Genomic DNA, 18,775 nt, shown 5'->3' with positions numbered 1-18,775 from the left:
ATATTTTTTATAATAAACACTGGCTTTAAGGTGATTCCACGTGTGTGTATACGTTTTTGGGGACACCCTGTCTGTGGAAAGGCACTTTGTGTCTAAAGCATTTCTCACGTTTTATGAAGGCGTGTGGGTACTACCTGGCTTCTAGTGGCAGAATGAAGTCGTGAACATTCGCAGTGTAAACGTTCACTGCTTTATAATGAACCAGGGGATGGTGGAGCTTCTTCAAGGAGGTGCAGTAACCAGTCAGAAACAATACCCATTGCCGTTTTGTTTGGTGCCTGTTTTCTTGTAATTGCATTTTCTTGGGATCTTGTCATGTTGGGTGGCTTGTGTTTGGGTTTAGCGGGGCCCACACCTACATACAGTGCTGTGTTACTGTCACACTGGGCCGCTTTGTCTGACTCACCCCTGTGGCCCTCGGAAGGAGGCCCAGTGAGGAGCTGTCTCATGTTCTTGGGTTTTCGTTGGCCACTGACTAGACGTAGGTCCTGGCTGAGCAGCTACAAAAGGCCACGGGACACCTTGAGATGTTCGTTTCTTTCTCTGGCCTTCTACTCTCGATCTGGCAGAGAGGAGCAGTACACAGACATTGGGAAACCGCCTCATTCCCTCTCTTCTTCCCCTTGCAGAGTGAGGGAGAGTTGGGCTGACCCAGAACAGTCTTTACATGGGACTTTGATATGACAGAAATGGCTTCATTTATGTTTGGGAAGAAATTTTAGAACCTGTTTCCTTGATAAAACTACAAATTTTAAGAGCAGAAGCTGCCTCCATGGTCCCCTAAGGCAGTTTCTCTCATCTCTTTGGTAAGTGCTGAGTGCTCGCTGCCAAGGGGACCCTCCCCACAGCCCGGCAGTGTTAGGCATCGTTTAAAAAGCCATTGTGGTAAACACATGCGTTTCCACTTGGGGACATGACTTAGGATCTGTGGAACACTGACCGTTGTAAAGGAGGCTTCTTGAAATGTTTCTTGGACGTCTCAGCCCAGTAGCTTCCTGTATCAGCCAGGGAGGCCGTGCTGTAGACAGGAAAACCATGGCAGTGCTCCTCAGACTGCTCTGACCACAACCCGCAGTGAGCAGTAGTTTACGTTAAAGTCAGTCCGCGCACATTCTCAAAGTGCACCCCGCGGCATGTAGTATGTGCTTCTCTATTTCTGTATATCCGGGCGGGAACATCGAACACGGGGCTGTTTTCAGAAGTCTGGGCAGGCGTGAGGAGTCCACTGAGGGTCCTGAAGCCCCAGCACTGTGCACAGTGGGAAGGTGCTGCCACCTCGGGGTCTGCAGGGGAGGGGCGCTGTCAGCAGCTGCACCCCAGGAGAGCTGTGCCGGGGGAGCAGGACCCCCGAGAAGAGTGGCCCCAGACGCTCCTCCAGCGCCGTGATCTGCTGGTGCCTCTCTCTGCTCACCACCTGAAGCCCTTCCCAGGGGCCCAGCTGGAGGGTGGGTAGAGTCAGCCTCCAGGGCTGGGAACAGGCAGAGGAGAGGAGAACTCGCATTTGGAGAAGCACACACGGGCACATACTCAGCAGGGTCATGTAAGAACACTTACCCCACGTGTAGAGGACACGCTGATTTCCTGTCTGCCCTTTTTAAAAATGCTGTTTATGAGCCATTAGGCTGTTTCCTGACCTACTGCTCTGACCCGCAGTTTGCAAACACTGCCTTAGAAGATGCATTCTGTCTCTACCTGTTTCAGACGAGGTAGGTGCCTGAGCACAGCGGTTAGCTTCTCTGAGTCTGTTTGTCCTTGTGAAGATGGAGATCTGGACTGCACCAGGGTCCGCAGCCTTGGCTGTCCCCGGGAACTTTAAAGCCAGGGAGCTTGGCCAGTGCAGTCAGAATGGGCCGGGGTGGAGCGGGGAGCATCAGCGGTTTAGAGCCTGAGGCCCCATTGCTCACTGGGAGCAGCTGCCTGCAGTCCCTGCGCTGCCTTCCCACGGGGAGTCCCCTGGAGCTAGGTGGTCCTCCCCCTTCTCAGTGGGGACACAGTGCAGGAGCGGAAGTTTCTCCCAGTCTCAATGGTTTTCCCGACAGGGCTCTGAGTTGCCATTTATTACCTGATTTGGCTTATCTGTATTAGGGTTTGAAGAAGAGTGACAAAGTTCTCACCTGAGAGGCTCTGAGTTTCTAGAAACAGGGAACAGTGCTTTCCTTTGTGGAAGTGAAGAATGTAAAACAGAGCTTGTCTGCGGTGAAAGACCAAAACGTCAGATGCCATTTACTAAGCAAACATCATAAAAAAATGTAACCTAGCCGGCCAGCGTGGCCCAGTGGTTGAGCATCAATTCCCGGTCAGGGCACAGGCCCGGTAGCGAGCTCGATCCCCATGTGGGATGTGCAGGAGGCAGCTGATCACTGATTCTCTCTCATCATTGATGTTTCTCTCCCTTCCTCTTTGAAATCAATAAAAATTTTTAAGAACTAACCTGAGTGTGGAAAAGGTAGCCGGTGGTAAACTGCTGTTTCCCCCGCTTTGTGTGTCCTCCCTCTTTCCCCGGGGAAGGATAGAGAAGGTGCGAGGTGCACAGAGGAGGAGGGCGTGGGGTGTAGCGGGCAGCATGCGCCGCGGTGGGCAGCGTTAGCGTGTTGGAGAGGAGAGGGTGGCGGGCACATGAGATGGGCACAAACAGGTCTTAAGGGAGTTGGGCTTTATTCCTAGTGCGCTGGAAGCCACCGAGGGTCCGAGGGGACAGGTCAGAAAGAAAAGGTCAAGCATTCTGTCTTCTCTTGGGCGTGTTCCCCTGGAGGCATTTGTGCCATCCAGTAGAAATGTCAAGCAGGCCCTAGCTGGTTTGGCTGGGTGGATGGAGTGTCAGCCTGTGGACTGAAGGTTCCCGGGTTCGATTCCGGTCAAGGGCACATACCTGGGTTGCGGGCTTGATCCACAGCCAATCAATGATTCTCTCTCTTCGTTGATGTTTCTATCTCCCTATCTCTCTCCCTTCCTCCTTGAAATCAATAAAAATATATTTAAAAAATTAAAAAAAATGTCAAGCAGGTGATGGGACCTCAGAGCAGAAGTGTGAGTGGAGACAGGCATAGGGGCCATCGGCAATGGGTGGTATTGAGCGCATGGAGCTGTCACAGCATCTTTCCTGACATGGCTACTGTGTGCCAGGCATGGGTCTGAGATAAACTCACTTGCCTGAGACTCACTTCACTGCTCACTCACTCACTCGCTGTGACTGACCTACCCAGGTGGGGGGTCTGAGATGTTAAGTAGCACACCCAAGATCACCCATAGAATGTGGGAGGGCAGCGATTGAACCCAGGTGACGGGCACCAGGCTTCGTGGTCTAACCACTAGGCTGTGTTTCACCCTTTGCAGGCAAGTATGCCGAGGGAAGAGAGGAAGCCAACACTTGGTGCTCGATAGCGTTACCCTTCTTGCTTCTCCCTTCCTCAGGGAGAGAGGGACTCCACACCGAGAGCGGAATAAGAAGTGGGAAGAGTGTATCAGGGGCAGTGTGGGCCCAGGAGAGCTGAGGACTGAGGCTCAGGAGCATGGCTGGCCTGGTGGGCTTGCTTTCAAAGGCGGAGGCATGGCTGAGCCTGGAGCTGAGATGCATTCGTAAGGAGGTGTCGGACCGATACATTTCCCTGGAGAGCCAGGGAATAGGGTGGGAATTCAGGATTAAAAGAGGTTTTTTTTTTTTTTTTCAATGTTTAAAGCCATCTTTTTCTCTCTAAAATAGACTTCTGATTAAAGAATGTTCATATTCATTTAAACATATTTTAAAGGTACAATTAGAAGGACTCTGAACCTGACATTCATGACTGCTCAAATAAATAACAAATGTGATGAATTTAGGGTAAATATGAGGATATATTACCAATTTGTGATTGATTTGTGGTCAAACTATGGCATCAATAGTACAAGCAAATACAATTTTATTGTATACATATTTGGATGTTGCTAAAATTTGAACGGTAGCCATTTTTATAAGTTTTACACACTGAACTGTTTGGCTGTATTAATTTCTCTTAAAGTTTATGTAAATGTGCCCTAGCCAGTTTGGCGTACTGGTTAGAGCATCAGCCTGCAGACTAAAAAGTTCTGGTCAAGGCGGTCAAGGAAGCACATGTATCTCGGTTGCAGACTTTCTCTCTTAACCTCTCTCTTCCACTCTCTCTAAAAGCCAATGGAAAATATCCTTGGGTGAGGATTAAAAAAAAAGAACTTTATGTAAATGAGATACATTATCATAGGGACCACAGCCTGTGTGTCGCTGTTTTCTTTGTTACCATTCTAATGATTACCAGTCATCAGAGTTAGTGAAAATTACATCTATTTCTAGATGTTTAATTCTATAAAAGGCGGTCTCATTTCATAGGAAAGATCAATTCTGCATGGATGGCCTTTCGTAACTCAAGAATCATTGAATAGGAATAAATGTAAAAAGTAGAAGAAATAATTTTCAGAGCACATAGATCTCCAACTATTGGAAATAGGTTTTTTTTTTCTTTGTTTTACTCTATTTTCTCAGCATTTTCACTTTTTTTTTTTGAATGCATGTAAATTAATAGTTCACATGTCTTCATGTTTGTCATGTGTCTTCTTGTTCAATTCTCTTGCCAAAGTAACCGATTGTCAGGTGTGTTTTTTAGCCCTGTCCCTGCACAAAATCCGTGTTCAGGTGGCATTTTGTCATTTTAATTTCCAGCAGCAAATGTTACCGGAGCAGCGTAGTCACCAGCATGGAGCCCAGGGCTCCGGGTGACTCACTGTTCCGAGGAGGATGCAGGGGCTCGTCAGCAGCGCCCACTGAGCTGAAGCACAGGTGGAAGTCACTTGACTAATTACGTTTGAACACTTGCCATCGTGACAATTTCTCTAGCGTGAGAAGAGTGTCATACTTGAGAAGAGCGAGGCTTTACTCATGTTCTTACAGCAGCTCCGGCTTGCCTACACGTTCCTGCCCTGCACGTTCCTGCTGTTGACGTCCTGGCCCTCATCACGGCTTCATGTGAAACCTCGGGATTTGTCCCCGCATTTTAATTCTGATCATGAGGTACTTACGTAACTGGCACGGTGCTGCTGTTTTCCACTATGATGGTTAACATTTTTGAAGACCTCTTTCTCACTCCTTTTTCATCTGTGATCTCCATGGAGATTTCGTAAAGGTTACCTCCTGCGGTTCCCCGGGAGGAGCGGGTGCAGGCCAGGTGTGCCCCGCATCAGCAGAGAGCTCGCTGGTGAGGCGGGGCTGAAGTCCAGGCTCAGCACATCTGTCAGGTCTGAGGACCGTCACCCATACGTGAATGGGAAGATGACCGCACACGCTCCCCACCTGACAGCTCTTAGGAAGAGCACTGTTTTGCTGGCTGCTGCTCACATAAATTCTGAGAGAATGGGAAAATTCACTTAGTCTTTGTTTACTTGCCTAAGTACATTCTCTCAGGTGGTGACGCACTGCCTATGCTCCCTAAGCCTTTGCCCTGATGCGTCAGTTACTGCTAAGGACTTCGCTCCTGCGGTCAGGGCATCCTCTGGCTACTGGACTCGGGCACTCCCGGCCTGGGCGCTCCAGGCCCCTTCGGTTGGGGAGCCTGCCGACCCCCCTCCTGGTGCTCATGGCTCTCTGAGAGCTGGACACTGTGTGCAGAGTGGGCAAAGGTAGGTTCACAGTGATAAATAAATAATACAGTAAGTAATACACAATACTACTATTTTGCCCACGGCTGCATATAGTGAGTGGGACGCGATAGATAGTCTCTCATTATTGCCATTGCCACTTAGTTCCGTACCATCCCTGTTAGGGATGGGAATTCTTTTGTCACGTTGGACAGTTTTTACAGCTGTCTTCTTTTCTGCCCACTCGCCGTAGGCCCCACCTAAGTTGTAATCATATCATGAGAGCTCCCCCAGCCCCACTGTGATAAACCTGCCCTGACAAGGTCATTGCTGACCTGCCTCTCAGGTTCCGCCCCCTCACGGACTGCACCACTTCCCTGAGCGCCCATGTGTGCTCGTTATTTATGCACCTAAACCTCATCTCAGGGCTCGGCTCTCCAAGGGCACACGGATTGGCTAGTATTTCTTTAACGGTCTTCTCGGTTCCTGGGAAAAGGGGTTGTGCAACTAGTAGTCATTTAGATATCTGCTGACTCTAAAACCACACGAATCCCGGTGCTGGAGCGGGCTGGGGCTGAGCGTGTGTGTGGGGACTGCCTCCTCTCCCAGCCCGGCCTAACGAATGTCTTCACTTGACAGTTTACTGCACAGAAACTGGGCTTTGTTTCCTTCTAGACACGGTAGCCCAGAAGTATTTATTTCATTGCATTCTCTGGTTTTATAATGCACTTTTCCTTCTGTAATGCGCAGGCTTCGGGCAGTTTCAAATGCTTAAATGTTGCCTTTAGGTTCTTACTGAATTGAGTGCGTGCTATAATTTCTCGTACACGGTGATGGCCACTTAACATTCTAACCCAGTGCTATGCCAGGCGCCATGCCAGGAGATGGAGAGAGTGAGGTGAATTCACCAGGAGCTCAGCCTCTCGGCGATGCTTCCAGCAGGGGACCTGCGGGGTGCCCAGCTCCCAGGGCTGCGGAGGCACCGCTGGGCCGAGGGCGGCTTCCCCAGATGCTGGTTAGTGTGGAAGGACGGAGGAGGCGGCTCAGGCGCGAGCAGAGGCACTTGGCATTTTAGGGAGTTGTTGCCCAGCGCCCAGCCTGAGGACTGTGTGGTAGGGGTTAAGTGGAAATCGGCCAGTCGAGGGGCTCCGGTGTGAGCCATGGGAGTCCTGGGGCTTTTCTACCGTGTTTCCCCGAAAATAAGACATCCTCTGAAAATAGGACTTACAGTTTTCTTCTGAGCGAAATATAAGGCATCACCCCGAAAATAAGGCCCCCTAGGCTAAACATGAGAGATTTGGTCCACTGATTCTGAAAGAAATGGAGTCACAAGAAATTCACCAGGAAATTCAGGAATTGGATTGTTATGATGATGTTCCAGAAGATGATGACATGATTGTCATTGAATAAATGAGTAAATTCTTGATATTGTAGGATTCACAGTTTGTCTGGTTTGTGTTGACAACTACCGCACTACCGTACCATATACAGGTAATGCATTTCCTTTATTTTCATTTAACAATAAATGTGTACCGTATTTTTCTTTATGGAAAAATAAGACATCCCTTGAAAATAAGACCTAGGACATCTTTGGGAGCAAAAATTAATATAAGATACTGTCTTATTTTCGGGAAAACAGGGTAACAAGGGGTGAGGTGCCAGGCCTGTACACGTGGGACTGGACTGTGTTCTCCGTGAGTTGACCTGGGGCAGGATGCTCTTTACTGGTGACTCAGCTTCTGGAAAGAAACATTTATTTATTGTTGACATAACAGATGTCCCCCATTCCCTCCCGCCCCCCATTTTATCCACCTCCACTCAGCCCTCCCCCTCTGAATGGATGCTTGAGAACAATCAGAAGTTGTTAGTCACAGAAGAAGGGTTTGTGTGTAGAATTGTCCATGCTGGCTTGAAAACCTCGCCTAATAGATTGAAGGGGCGTCCTTACCCTCTTTTTGTCATTTTGTCCCTTGAGGGTTAGGGATGCTAAAATTCTTTAGAATATTTTAAGCATGGATTAACCTCAATTTGGGAATAAGTCGTATTTTTAAAATGCACAAGTCTTTTGGACTTAGAGTGCATTTCTCCATATTTTGGGCTGAGAATGTATTTCTCCATATAGACATTGTCACTAGGTGAGGCCATCCTGTGCCCACAAACGGGAAGGAGGCAGGGCTGTCCGCTGTCCGGTTGGGAGTGAAAAGGCCTGGTCCCCCAGTGCTTGCCCCTCACCCTCTGTGTGCCTGGGAGAAATGCCTTCGGGGCCGTTGTCCTTACTCTCCAGCTGCTGTAAGAACCCAAGGAGAGCCGGGAAGGTGCTGGGTCTTTTAAAGCACATGCTCATTGCAGAGTCACGTGTCAGGGAGAAGGAATGTCCCGGTGGGAAATGTGTTGGTCAGGACGGCATGTCGCTGGCTGCAGGTGAGCACAGAGGGCCCTGGAGACACAGCCCACCCTGGCTCCAAGTTCTTGCTCTGGCTCCTTGAGGAGGAGGACGAGAGAAAGGACTCAGCTGCAGAGGACTCGGCTGAGGAAGCTTAAAAATGCAGATGGTGCACGGCCAGCATGGCTCAGGGTTTGAGCATTGACCTGTGAACCAGGAGGTCGCAGTTCTATTCCTGGTCAGAGCACATTCCCAGGTCGCAGGCTCGATCCCCAGTGTGGAATGTATGTGCAGGAGGCTGCTCATCAGTGATTCTCTCTCATCATTGACCCTTCTATCTCTCTCTCCCTCTCTCAAATCAGTAAAATGTGTTTTTTTAAAATGCAGATTGCAGGGCTCTATTTACTGGTCATCTGGTAGGGGCGTGGTGGGGTGCCTGGAGAGGACCCAGGAGGGGAGGGGAGAGGTAGGGAGCTCAGTGGGCAGAGCCCTTGAGGATGGTCAGAAGGAAGGGAAGAACCCCGGCCCCTTTCTTTCTGGGTTCCTGCCCTCCTTACTGCTGCTGATGTTGCCCAGGCAGTGGGCGGGGCAGGGCACTGGACCTGCCTGTATGGAGGCAGCAGAGGGCAAAAACAAAGGCCTGGCTGGCCTCGGGGACTGCGGCTGGAAGGAGGGGCATCAGGGGAACAGGAGCTGCTTTAGGACCACAGGAGCCCCATCCGGTGGAGCACAGGCCTGCTCCCTGCTCCTGGTACCCCAGCTCCATTCCTTGGTACCCCAGCTTGGGCTGCCAAGCACAGGAAGCAGGGGGCTTATTTGTACCAACTCAATGGTGACTATTTTTGAAAGAAAAACAAAACAAAAAAACAGAAACAGCTATTACTCGCACGTGTGTGTCTGTCCATGAATCAAAGTATATTCAACTTGGGGTCCTTATGTGGGCATGGTTTAGGGTGATTTCATTCCCCCCTTAGTGATACTAAGTTGTACGCATTAGCTCAGCAAACATTTGTGTCTGGCTGTGTGCTCAGCTGAGTGCTCTAGGAAAGTTCAGTAATATTCTATTTCGTTTAAACAAGATCCTGATAAGAGAAGAGGCTGCTCAAGTCCCATAGGACTGAGAATTGATATAATGTGACATGTATTCTGGTTCAACATTGTTTTGATCAGAAAGAGGAAAGAGGGTCCAATTTCGTTTCAGAGTGGGGGTGATTTATGTGCTTTCAGCAAAACTCAGAGCCTTTCCCATTTCTCAGCCATAAGACTGAATATTGAATTAGACCACGAAGCAAACCTTCTTTCCCTGAGCACCTTCTTGTTACTGAATAGGTTTATGTTCTGATTTTAAAAAGAAAACACAAACAACTTGCTATACTTACCTCAATACCTTGGAATGACAAGATATAGCACATGTATTAAAATGGATTATCAATTTTGTGATACTTCCAAAAAGAGTATAAACTGCTTTGATAATCACTAGAATAAATTTAGAGAAAATCAATTTTAATCTCTTTTGTAGGCAAGAAGGCAAGAAAGGTTCTTTAGGGGGCCTTCAGAAGTTTTTATTGCTTTATGTGTTGATGCTTAAATTACATGCTCACAAGGCCGTATCTACTTGTGCTTTCATTTTGAAATGACATACATATAATTTATTTCAATTTAATAAATGAAAGCATAGCTCTACGTTTTTATATAAAAACCAGTGGTCCGGTGCACAAATTCATGAACATTGAAAGGAAATTAATTAGAAGAAATATTTTAATATCGCTATTCACCCTTTCTCTGTAATAGAAGTGTCAACCAAATTTTCAATCAACAATGACAGATGGAAACACATGCATGCGATTGGCTCCAGGAGAGCTTTATATGTGTCACACATGTGTGAGACAACTTAGCCTTTTATATATATGGAGTAAACTTGCTTAATTAGACCTGCTTTCTGATGTAGCTAAACATTTTCCAGCCCAGTGAAGCACCCCAACTTTTCTTTCAGTTAATTGTCAGCAACACAGCAGTAAACATCAACACATAGCAGATTATTATTGTAGATTAGGCAGGGAGAACAAAGGGTAAAATATTTAATTGCAGCAGTGTTTGACTGTATTCTGTGCAGTGAAAAAACCTGGTTGCCCCTAACTGACCCCGCTGTTGGCCTGGTAAACCCTAACTGCCCCACCTGTCAGCCTAGCCGCCCCCAACTGCCCCCCCTCCCTCCGTGCCAGCCTTGTTGCCCCTTATGTTCCCCCACTCTCCCCCCTACCCCCCGCCAGCCTGGTCGCCCCACACAACCTGCTGTTCAGTCGTTTGGTTGTCCCTCATTAACCCCCCTGCCGGCCTGCTTGTCCCATGCAGCCTGATGGTTCAGTTGTTTGGTCATCCCCCACTATCTGCCTGCTGGCCTGGTCGTCCCACACAGTCTGCTTTTTCATAGACAGCCATCTTATGAGGGTTAATTTGCATATTACATCTTTATTATATAGGATATCTTCTATAAAACATACTGCCTATATCTACAGATGAACTGCAACTTTTCCTCTTTTATATTTGATATAAAAAAAGATAGGGAAGAATAAGATACTTGAGAATAAGGAGGCCTTGGCCTTTGTCTTCCCCACACCCTAGTCCCCTTGGTATGGCTCTGAGGTCACAGTCCCTGCCTGCAACTTCCCTTTCTGTTTACTTGCTTTGTTTCCTTGGGCAAGATACTCAAGTTTTCTGGGCCTCAATTTTTCATCTGTAAACTGGGGCAATATCTGTACCTACCACATAGGGTAGGTGTGAGGATTTATTGAGGTAGCTCAAGTAAAGCACTAAAAGTTTCTGGCCTGTAATAAGAATTCACGTATTAGCTGCTTTATCATGTTTACTACTACATGAAAATGAACAAAGGAGTTCAAAATGTTGAGCACATTATTAATGGACCCAGAGATTGTGAAGGAGTGCCATTCAGATGCCAAGAACTCCAAGAATTGTTTACTCTAGTGCTGTAGGAATTGAATGAAAGGAATTACAGAAGGCACCAACGGCCACTTTGTACCTTACACTCTTCTCCTGAGAAAGTAGAGGGATGATGGCCTGGAGGAATCCTATCCATCACTCGGGAATTGTGGAGGTCAAGGCCTGCTTAAAGGTATTGCGTGAAATGCATTGCTGTTAGTAAAACGCAGGATGCACTCTTTTAGAGAATCGTTTAGTATTCTACAGGTTTATTATTGTCAAATGGGAAAAAGAAACTAACAAATTATAAAATAGGAGAAACATTATTATTTTCAAATAATATTGTTTAAAATGGAGAATTGAAGATGACAAACGAAACTATGAATTATTAGTTTAGTAAAAAAGCCATAAATACATGTATTACAAAATAAATACACTTGAAAAATAAATACATTAACAATATCTAGTTTATATAATGAAAACATGATTTTGTGGATATTAGAAAAAAACACATTAAATTCCCAGGAAGGCTTAATAAGAAATATGAATTGACTGTATTAAATGTGTATTAACTCCACTGATAGGATTTTTGTCGAGGGCACTTGAAAAGCAAGATGAATAATGGAGGGTATATATCATGTATATAGATGTGAACCTATGGAATTATACTGTAAACATGTGGATTCTTCCAAAAATTAATGTATAAGTGAAATCCCAATTATATTCCCAAAGGGATTATCGAAGTATGACAAGTCTTCAGTATGATAAAGGTGGCTTTTACATTCTATGAGGGAAGAATGATTTATTCAGAACATTATGGTTATTGAGACCATTGAGAAAGTAAAGCCCACATTTTATTATGGTGGGGTGAAGATTTGAAATGAAAAGGAAGTGGATGGTGTTTGTCAATAAGAAAAAAAAATCACAATTTCCAAAGGTCAAAGTATCAAATACAAACAAATGTCAGATGACAAACCTAGTTCAATATTTGCAGGTTCATTGATTCTAGAGAGTAACCCTTTTTCTTTTATAACCATTGATATCTCCTAGGCAAAGTGTATTATTTTAAAGAATATAAACACTTCTTTAAGAATCAGGCTAAGATCTGAGCTATTTTCATTGTTCAGTTCCTTAGTAATTATTTAATCAGAAGCCTGTAGTAAGGTGAACATTGAGATATAAGAGAATTGAGTGGTATTTTCTAGATTCATCTTAATATGTTCTTTGTACTTGGACAGAAGCAAACTATTGATTCTGTTAAATAACAATTCAAATGAGTAAATTGTGAAGATCGAAATCGGCTTTATTGACTAATTCATGCATTGGGCAGCCTCCCATCCAGCAGGTAGAAAGGAGCCCGCTGGGCTGTGGGAAGGAAAGGTTTTAAAGGCGGGAGGGATGTGGGCGGTGGGTTATTAGCCAGGAACGCATTGCTTCAGCCAGGGTTCCCTCCTGAGGGGATGGAAGGGCCTTCCTGCAGCTGGTGATTCCAGGTTGACTGGTCACAGGTCATGCTCCTGCACAGGCTGAGGCTGCAGTTACCTTTGGCATTAAGTCGTGGTTTGCTGCTGTGGGGCTCAGCTCCACTGTGGTCTGTTGGTTAACAATTCTCATGCACTGATTTGATTATTAGCGTGTGTTCTCCCTCTTACCTTTTCTTTATTCCTTTTCCCTCTCTACCTCTTCTTTATTTCATTTTAAGTTTGTTTAAAAATAGTAAAATTTATCAAAAATTCAGGTATTACAGCAATATATATATATATATATATATATATATATATATATATATATATATGTAAAAGTTACAGTTCCCTGTTTTTATCCACCCAGCCCCTTTCGGAAGTGAGCGTCTTTCTTCATCCCAGGTCACCACTCAGCACTGGCTGTGCTCCGATCCCGGCTCTGTTGGTGGCGATTTCCCTAAGAGGCTAGCTACCATTACAGGTTTTGGCAAATAACAGGCCTTCGTATGTTTTGTTGAAAGAGCCAGTAAAAATTCTAGACATAGCCTTAATTTGCTTAATTCCTTTGCAATTCAACCAACTGGTATTTTAAGCTGAGTCTTGGGCTTTTTTTTGAAGAGACAGTATTCTTCTCACAGCCCCTAACATATGCATCCCTAACTGTGCAGTGCATGTCTGTGAGGGTCTGTTAGGTTGGAAACATTTCTTTATGTCAACATAATAATCTATTTTTTTCCCCTTCCAGCTGCCTTTGCCGCCGTGCTGCACTGGTAAGACCGCTTTCCTCCTGTGGCCCTGTCTGTGCAGGTGGTTATGACTTAGCTTCGCTGTCAGGGAATCATTTCAGTCTGATCAGGGGAATATACATGATCACATGCAACACAGGCGTCTGAAAAAGTAGTTTAATTGATAAATCAGGTCAGAGTAATAGAATTTTTTAATAAAGAGATGCATTATTGAAGAGGTTATATTTGAGACTCTATTTCACTTAACATTAGTATAATGTTCATGTTGCGAAGAAGATTAATTTTTTTAATCTCCTGGATAGAGAGAAATATGAATTCATTAATCAGACATTTCTGGAATGGTAATTCGATGACATTTATAGTTTACAAATTTTATTGTGCTTGGCTTAAAGTATTTCCTGGTTCATTTTACATTTAAAATGTAACTGGAATGTGCTTTCTTGCAGAGAGAAATTTTAGTACAGATGTAAGACATACTGAGCAGGAAAACAAATATGGGCACCAGTGTATTTGCGGGCTGTTACAAAATTATCTGCAAATTATTAGATAACTTTATTTCTGTGTATGGTGTTTCTTTCGAGAGATTGCTTCGTGTGAGTTTCAGCATGGCTGCTCTGTTGCTCTTTCGTTTTTGCAGGAGCCACATTACACACCTCTTTGAAAATGATCGGCACTTCTCTCACCTCTCAACGTTGGAAAGGGAGATGGCTTTTCGCACTGAAATGGTTAGTTTTCATGTGGCATTTGATTGGAGTATTTTAGAAATCTCAACATGTTAAGCCTTTTCTTATGGAGATTTTCAACAATGTTCCAAAGTAGGAAGAGTGGGCACCTTCCATCTCCCACCTCCCAGTTTCAGCACCTCGGACACAGCCCTTTTCTTCCCACCCACACCTCACGCCTCTCTCCTCAAAGGACAGGCAGCCTTGTATCATTCCATCTGGAAGCACTTTCATATGGATCTTTTGGGAAGGAGGTTTATCACTCTTGGAAACAATGAACAGCAATTTTTAATAACTGTGTCAATCCTGTTAAAAAAATCTTTTTTTTATAGTTAGTGTGTTGGTATGTTTGAGTCAGGATCCAAATATTGCATTTAGTTGATGTATCTCTTATTTCTCTCTTAAGCCTTTCAATCTACAAGTTCCTCTTCCATTCTTGTTTTGTTTTCCTTACTATTTATGTTTTGAAGAATCCTGGCCTTTTGTCCTGTAGAATTACCTTCAGTAATTCATGTATTTAATATGTTCCACTGTCCCAGATGTCTTGGAAATTGACAGATAAGAGTCTCGATAGCCAAAGGTTTGAGTTTTGGGGGGAGGGGCGGGGGTACTTCAGAAGTGGGGCTGTGCACTGATTGTACCATGTGAAGAGGCATCATCACTGGTCGTCTTTCTGTGATGCTGAGATTGACCAATGGCTTTAGGTATTGTCATAGCTGGCCATCACCCTAGATCAATTATTTCATTAGGATTTCCAGGTGATGGCTATCTATTCTATTTCCTTTTCTGCATTACTGACTGTACCTCTTCTATAAAGGTCTTTCCCATAATACTTATTTGGTTTCTCTGGGGTGTACCTCATACAGATAAGATGGGGTCCTTCTTGATTCTTTCTAGATACCACTTTTCGGAAAATCTAGTTGGTTCTCCTGCATCTTCTCATTATGATCTGATGGCATTTAACAGGGTGTATAAACTTACCTTCTGTAGGTGCTGAGGCCTTGCAGCTGGCTCTCTGACCCCTAGACATGACTCCCTGCTGCCCTATAGCATCCTTACTTTCCGGTTCTGTAGACATTTTATCTCCTGACCTGGAGGTGTCCGGTTTTTTAAGAAGCCCTGAATCCTTTCAGTGGCAGATGGTATTTAGAGACCACAGTTTTGGGGCTAGATATGCTCATTGCTGCTATTTTATGTTAGATTGGCCTTTTAAGTAAAGTAGAATTAGGAAACAGTCCTTTTAAGAGAAAATAAATTGTGAATTTATGTTCATATTTTTAAATTAAAATTTAGGATTTCATGGTTTTTACTTATTTTATATTAAATTTCTATCTTTTCTGTTAGCCTGAGAATCTTGGTTTGAAATTACTTACTTTTGAAGAATAACAGTGCCAATGGTATTGTTAAAAATGTGATTAAAATATGATATCTGAAAACAAGTTAAGACTTCCTTTCATTTCAATATGACTTAAGGGCACATAGTAGGGATGTGCAGTAAAATTACTATATCTTAAAGTTATTGGAAAACATCTCCCAAATTAATAGTTAATTTCTTTCCTTAAAACTTTGACATATAGGTATTTACATTTAATTTTATGATTAAATAAGATATTTACATGATTTCAAAATAAAACTTACAGAACAAGAATTCAAATAGGCTGTTAGGAGAGACATTTTTGGCTAGCTAAGAATTTGTGGTTCATGAAGAATTTTAAGTTCCATAGCAAACCACTCACCCTATTCGTAAGATAGCCTCCTCCAATACTTACATTATATGATTTTCTTAAATGAGGAATGCTGAGCTATGTTATTTTTTTAATGTAGAAACTATTTTTGAAGCTCTTTTGAGTCCATTTGTTTCAGTTAAGACAAAGTTATACTAAAATATGTAGGTTTTTACAATCTAAGAATTTATCAGTGGTTAAAAACCTGTGAAGTTGAGTATAGCTATTACTTACTTGATTGCTTTGTTTTTCAAACACAGTGTACTTTACTTTTTTTAAAACTAATACGCGGTGTAGTAATTATGTACACTTTATTATAACTATAATATGTGCTTATTTCAGGGATTGTATTATTCCTACTTCAAGACTATTGTGGAAGCACCCTCGTTTTTGAACGGAGTGTGGATGATTATGAATGATAAGCTGACTGAATACCCCCTTGTTATTAATACATTGAAAAGGTTCAATCTATACCCTGAGGTAAGTTCCTTTTTCAGTTGTGATTTTCTTAAAAAGAGAGTGTTATTTATATTAAATGCTAATTCTAAATCTTAAGATATGATTCAAAATAAATTTTACCCCATTTTAAAGAAGCATGTATCTCTTCTCGGAAAGGCATGTGAAGAACATTAATTTTGAAGGGCTTTCACAAATGCAGTGGGGACTGTTTTGACTGCGGGTTTAGGAAATGTGCAGATTGTCCAGGTGGGGTGCTTGCGGGGATTATAACAAGGCAGCACCGTTCTTGTCACATGCCATTGACCACAGTGCTTCTTCCTTCTCTGGGCTGCTCCCTTTAATTGGAGGTGTGTTCTTCCGGCGGCCCACCACAAGGCAAGGCAGGAAGGCAGTGCCATCAGTAACTGGTTTTGGGCTCTCCTTTACCATCCCTGCGTCCTCCAGGGCCCAGCTGAGCCGTGCCTGCCTCAGTGCTGCCTCTTTGACCTGATGGCTGGTGCTCCAGTTACACCACTTCCCCTGGGTCCCTTCTTAGCACAGCGGCTGCCAGACAGCAAGGCCCGATGCCAGGGCGGGAGGCCTCGGTCTCTGCAGGGTCCCCAGCCCTGGCTCAGGACCAGTACAGCGGGGCTCTGCTCCTTTCCCAGTGAGCCAGAGGAGTTGAACTTGCAGGTCAGTGAGTTGGCCCTGCTGATTAATGGGCAGACGGAGTCCGGTAAATTACCACCACGGCTCAGTGCTTTCCTGCTTCCTGAGTACTTTCTGTAACCACGGACACAGTTGCTTTTGCAGAAAGAGGATCACAAGAAAAATGGGGTCACATGGCACGTTTTTAAAATAAATGCCTTTTGTCTTTTAAGACTATTTATAACTGTTTTCCTATGCCATCTTCTCTTCCATAGCATCCTTTTTAATGGCTGTGTGCACAATGTACCATTGTTTATTTAGTGCATCTTTATGAAAATTCTGCTTGTTTTCAACTGTTTAAAATATCCTAACACTGCAGTAAGCATTTTAAACTCAGTCTTTGCACATATCCTTAGTTTTTACAGTGTAACTTGTTGATGTGGAACTGTTGAATTGAACAGAATACATATTTGAATGATTGTACCTATTGCCAAAGTGCTTTCCAGGTAGGTTACAGCAGTTGAAACTCCCCTAGCAGTGTTTTTGAGAATGCTTGTTTACTGAATCCTTGCTGCCTTGAGTAATCTTTTGCTCTCTCTCTCTCTCTCTCTCTCTCTCTCTCTCTCTCTGTGAATTTATAGGAAAAAATGAATTTTCACCTTAAAATGCATTTTCATGCCCTTTGTCTAAATTGCCGTTGAAATTTTAGAAGAGCTCATTTATTGTGTGGAGAATGTTAATACTATGTTATATGTATAAAACATTTCCTCCAGCTCCCTCTTTGCCTATTAGCTTTGTGCATGATGTGTATGTATTATATCTGTGAATTGTTTTAATGTTTTACTTTCTTTCATCCACACATGTAAAAAAATCCTCTTTTTAATTGTGATAATTATGTTCGTAAGATTTGCATTTCTGGTTTGTCTGGAATTTGTTTTAGTGTCGTGTGGGGTAGGAGTGTAATCATATTTTTTCACAGTGGTCGTCTGTGTGACCTAACACTTTGAAGTGTGCTCCATCTTCTCTCCACATTCATTATTATATACAACATGGTTATACATTTATGCTTCTGTTTTTGTTTTTATTTTTTACATATATCTTTATTGATTTCAGAGAGGAAGGGAGAGGGAGAGAGAGATACGTCAGTGATGAGAGAGAATCATTGGTCAGCTGCCTCCTGCATGCCCTCTACTAGGGATTGAGCCTGAAATCCAGGCATGTGCCCTGACAAGAATCAAACCCGGGACCCTTCAGTCTGCAGGCTGATGCTCGGTCCACTGAGTCAAAACAGCTAGGGCTCTTGCTTGTTTTTGACTTTGTATTCAGTATGGCCTTAGGTTGAGGTCCGGAGGCAGACTTGGAGATTGAGATTTCCTGCAGGATGTGTGTGGAGGGGGTGCCCTTGGGGTGAGTGCCTGGATGGGAAGAAGGAGGCAGGATAAGGCGGAAGGAGGAGTTGGGCGATGATGCATTCACAATAAAGACTGCAGCCAATCCCAGGGAAGCCCTGGAGCTGGGAGGGCGCTGCACAGGGGTCCTACCTGGAGGCCAGGGCTCTGGGACTAGTCAGTCAAAGGATGTAGTTGTCGTTGGGCAGTGAGTGTGACCTTGAGTGAATTTACTGATTAGCAGAGGGTAGTTCCAGAGAGGGACTCAGCTGAGAGCTGACAGCTACAATCCTCCCAGCTGCTGGAGCGGGAGGGCTCAGCCCTGGAGGTCTGGGTGGCAGTCCACCACCCGCATGGGGTGCTTTGATCTGTTCACTATTCTTGTGCCAGGACCACACTATTTTAGTTGTAAGTAATAGTACTTTTATGTGTGTTAGGACAGTCTCTTCAGTTATCTCCTTCTTCTAGATAAAAGTTCCTGACAGATACTTGACATTTGTTTAGTATTGTTTTATGTGTATGAATTAATTTGAGGGAGAATTCACATCTCAAAAAATTATATCTGTTCATGAAGACATCTTTCTGATTGTTCAACTCCTCTCTGTTCCTTAGTGGAGTTTTATAGCTCTTGACCATATAAATCTTGCATGTTTCTGGTTATATTTTGTTCTTGCCGGTGGGTGAGTGTTGAGGACTGACTAGTGAGGAGTCTGTGTTGGGGAGTGTGAGGCTCATCTTACTAGACC

General features: G+C 44.2%; 1 protein-coding gene across 1 annotated transcript in view; it reads left to right on the top strand.

Moving 5' to 3' along the window:
- Positions 1–18,775, top strand: part of DPY19L1 (dpy-19 like C-mannosyltransferase 1) — a 54,429-nt gene that overhangs the window by 1,914 nt on the left and 33,740 nt on the right. Inside the window, exons 2-4 of the mRNA XM_084896863.1 lie at positions 13,109–13,133; positions 13,747–13,834; positions 15,898–16,035. Of these exons, the coding sequence (XP_084752989.1) occupies positions 13,109–13,133; positions 13,747–13,834; positions 15,898–16,035 (251 nt within the window). The remainder of the gene's footprint in view (positions 1–13,108; positions 13,134–13,746; positions 13,835–15,897; positions 16,036–18,775) is intronic.

Source organism: Pipistrellus hanaki (genome assembly GCF_964339955.1).
Source record: "Pipistrellus hanaki genome assembly, chromosome: 10".
Taxonomy (NCBI): Eukaryota; Metazoa; Chordata; class Mammalia; order Chiroptera; family Vespertilionidae; genus Pipistrellus; species Pipistrellus hanaki.
The sequence above is the reverse complement of the archived record's forward strand: the minus strand, read 5'-3'. Positions and strand labels throughout refer to the sequence as shown.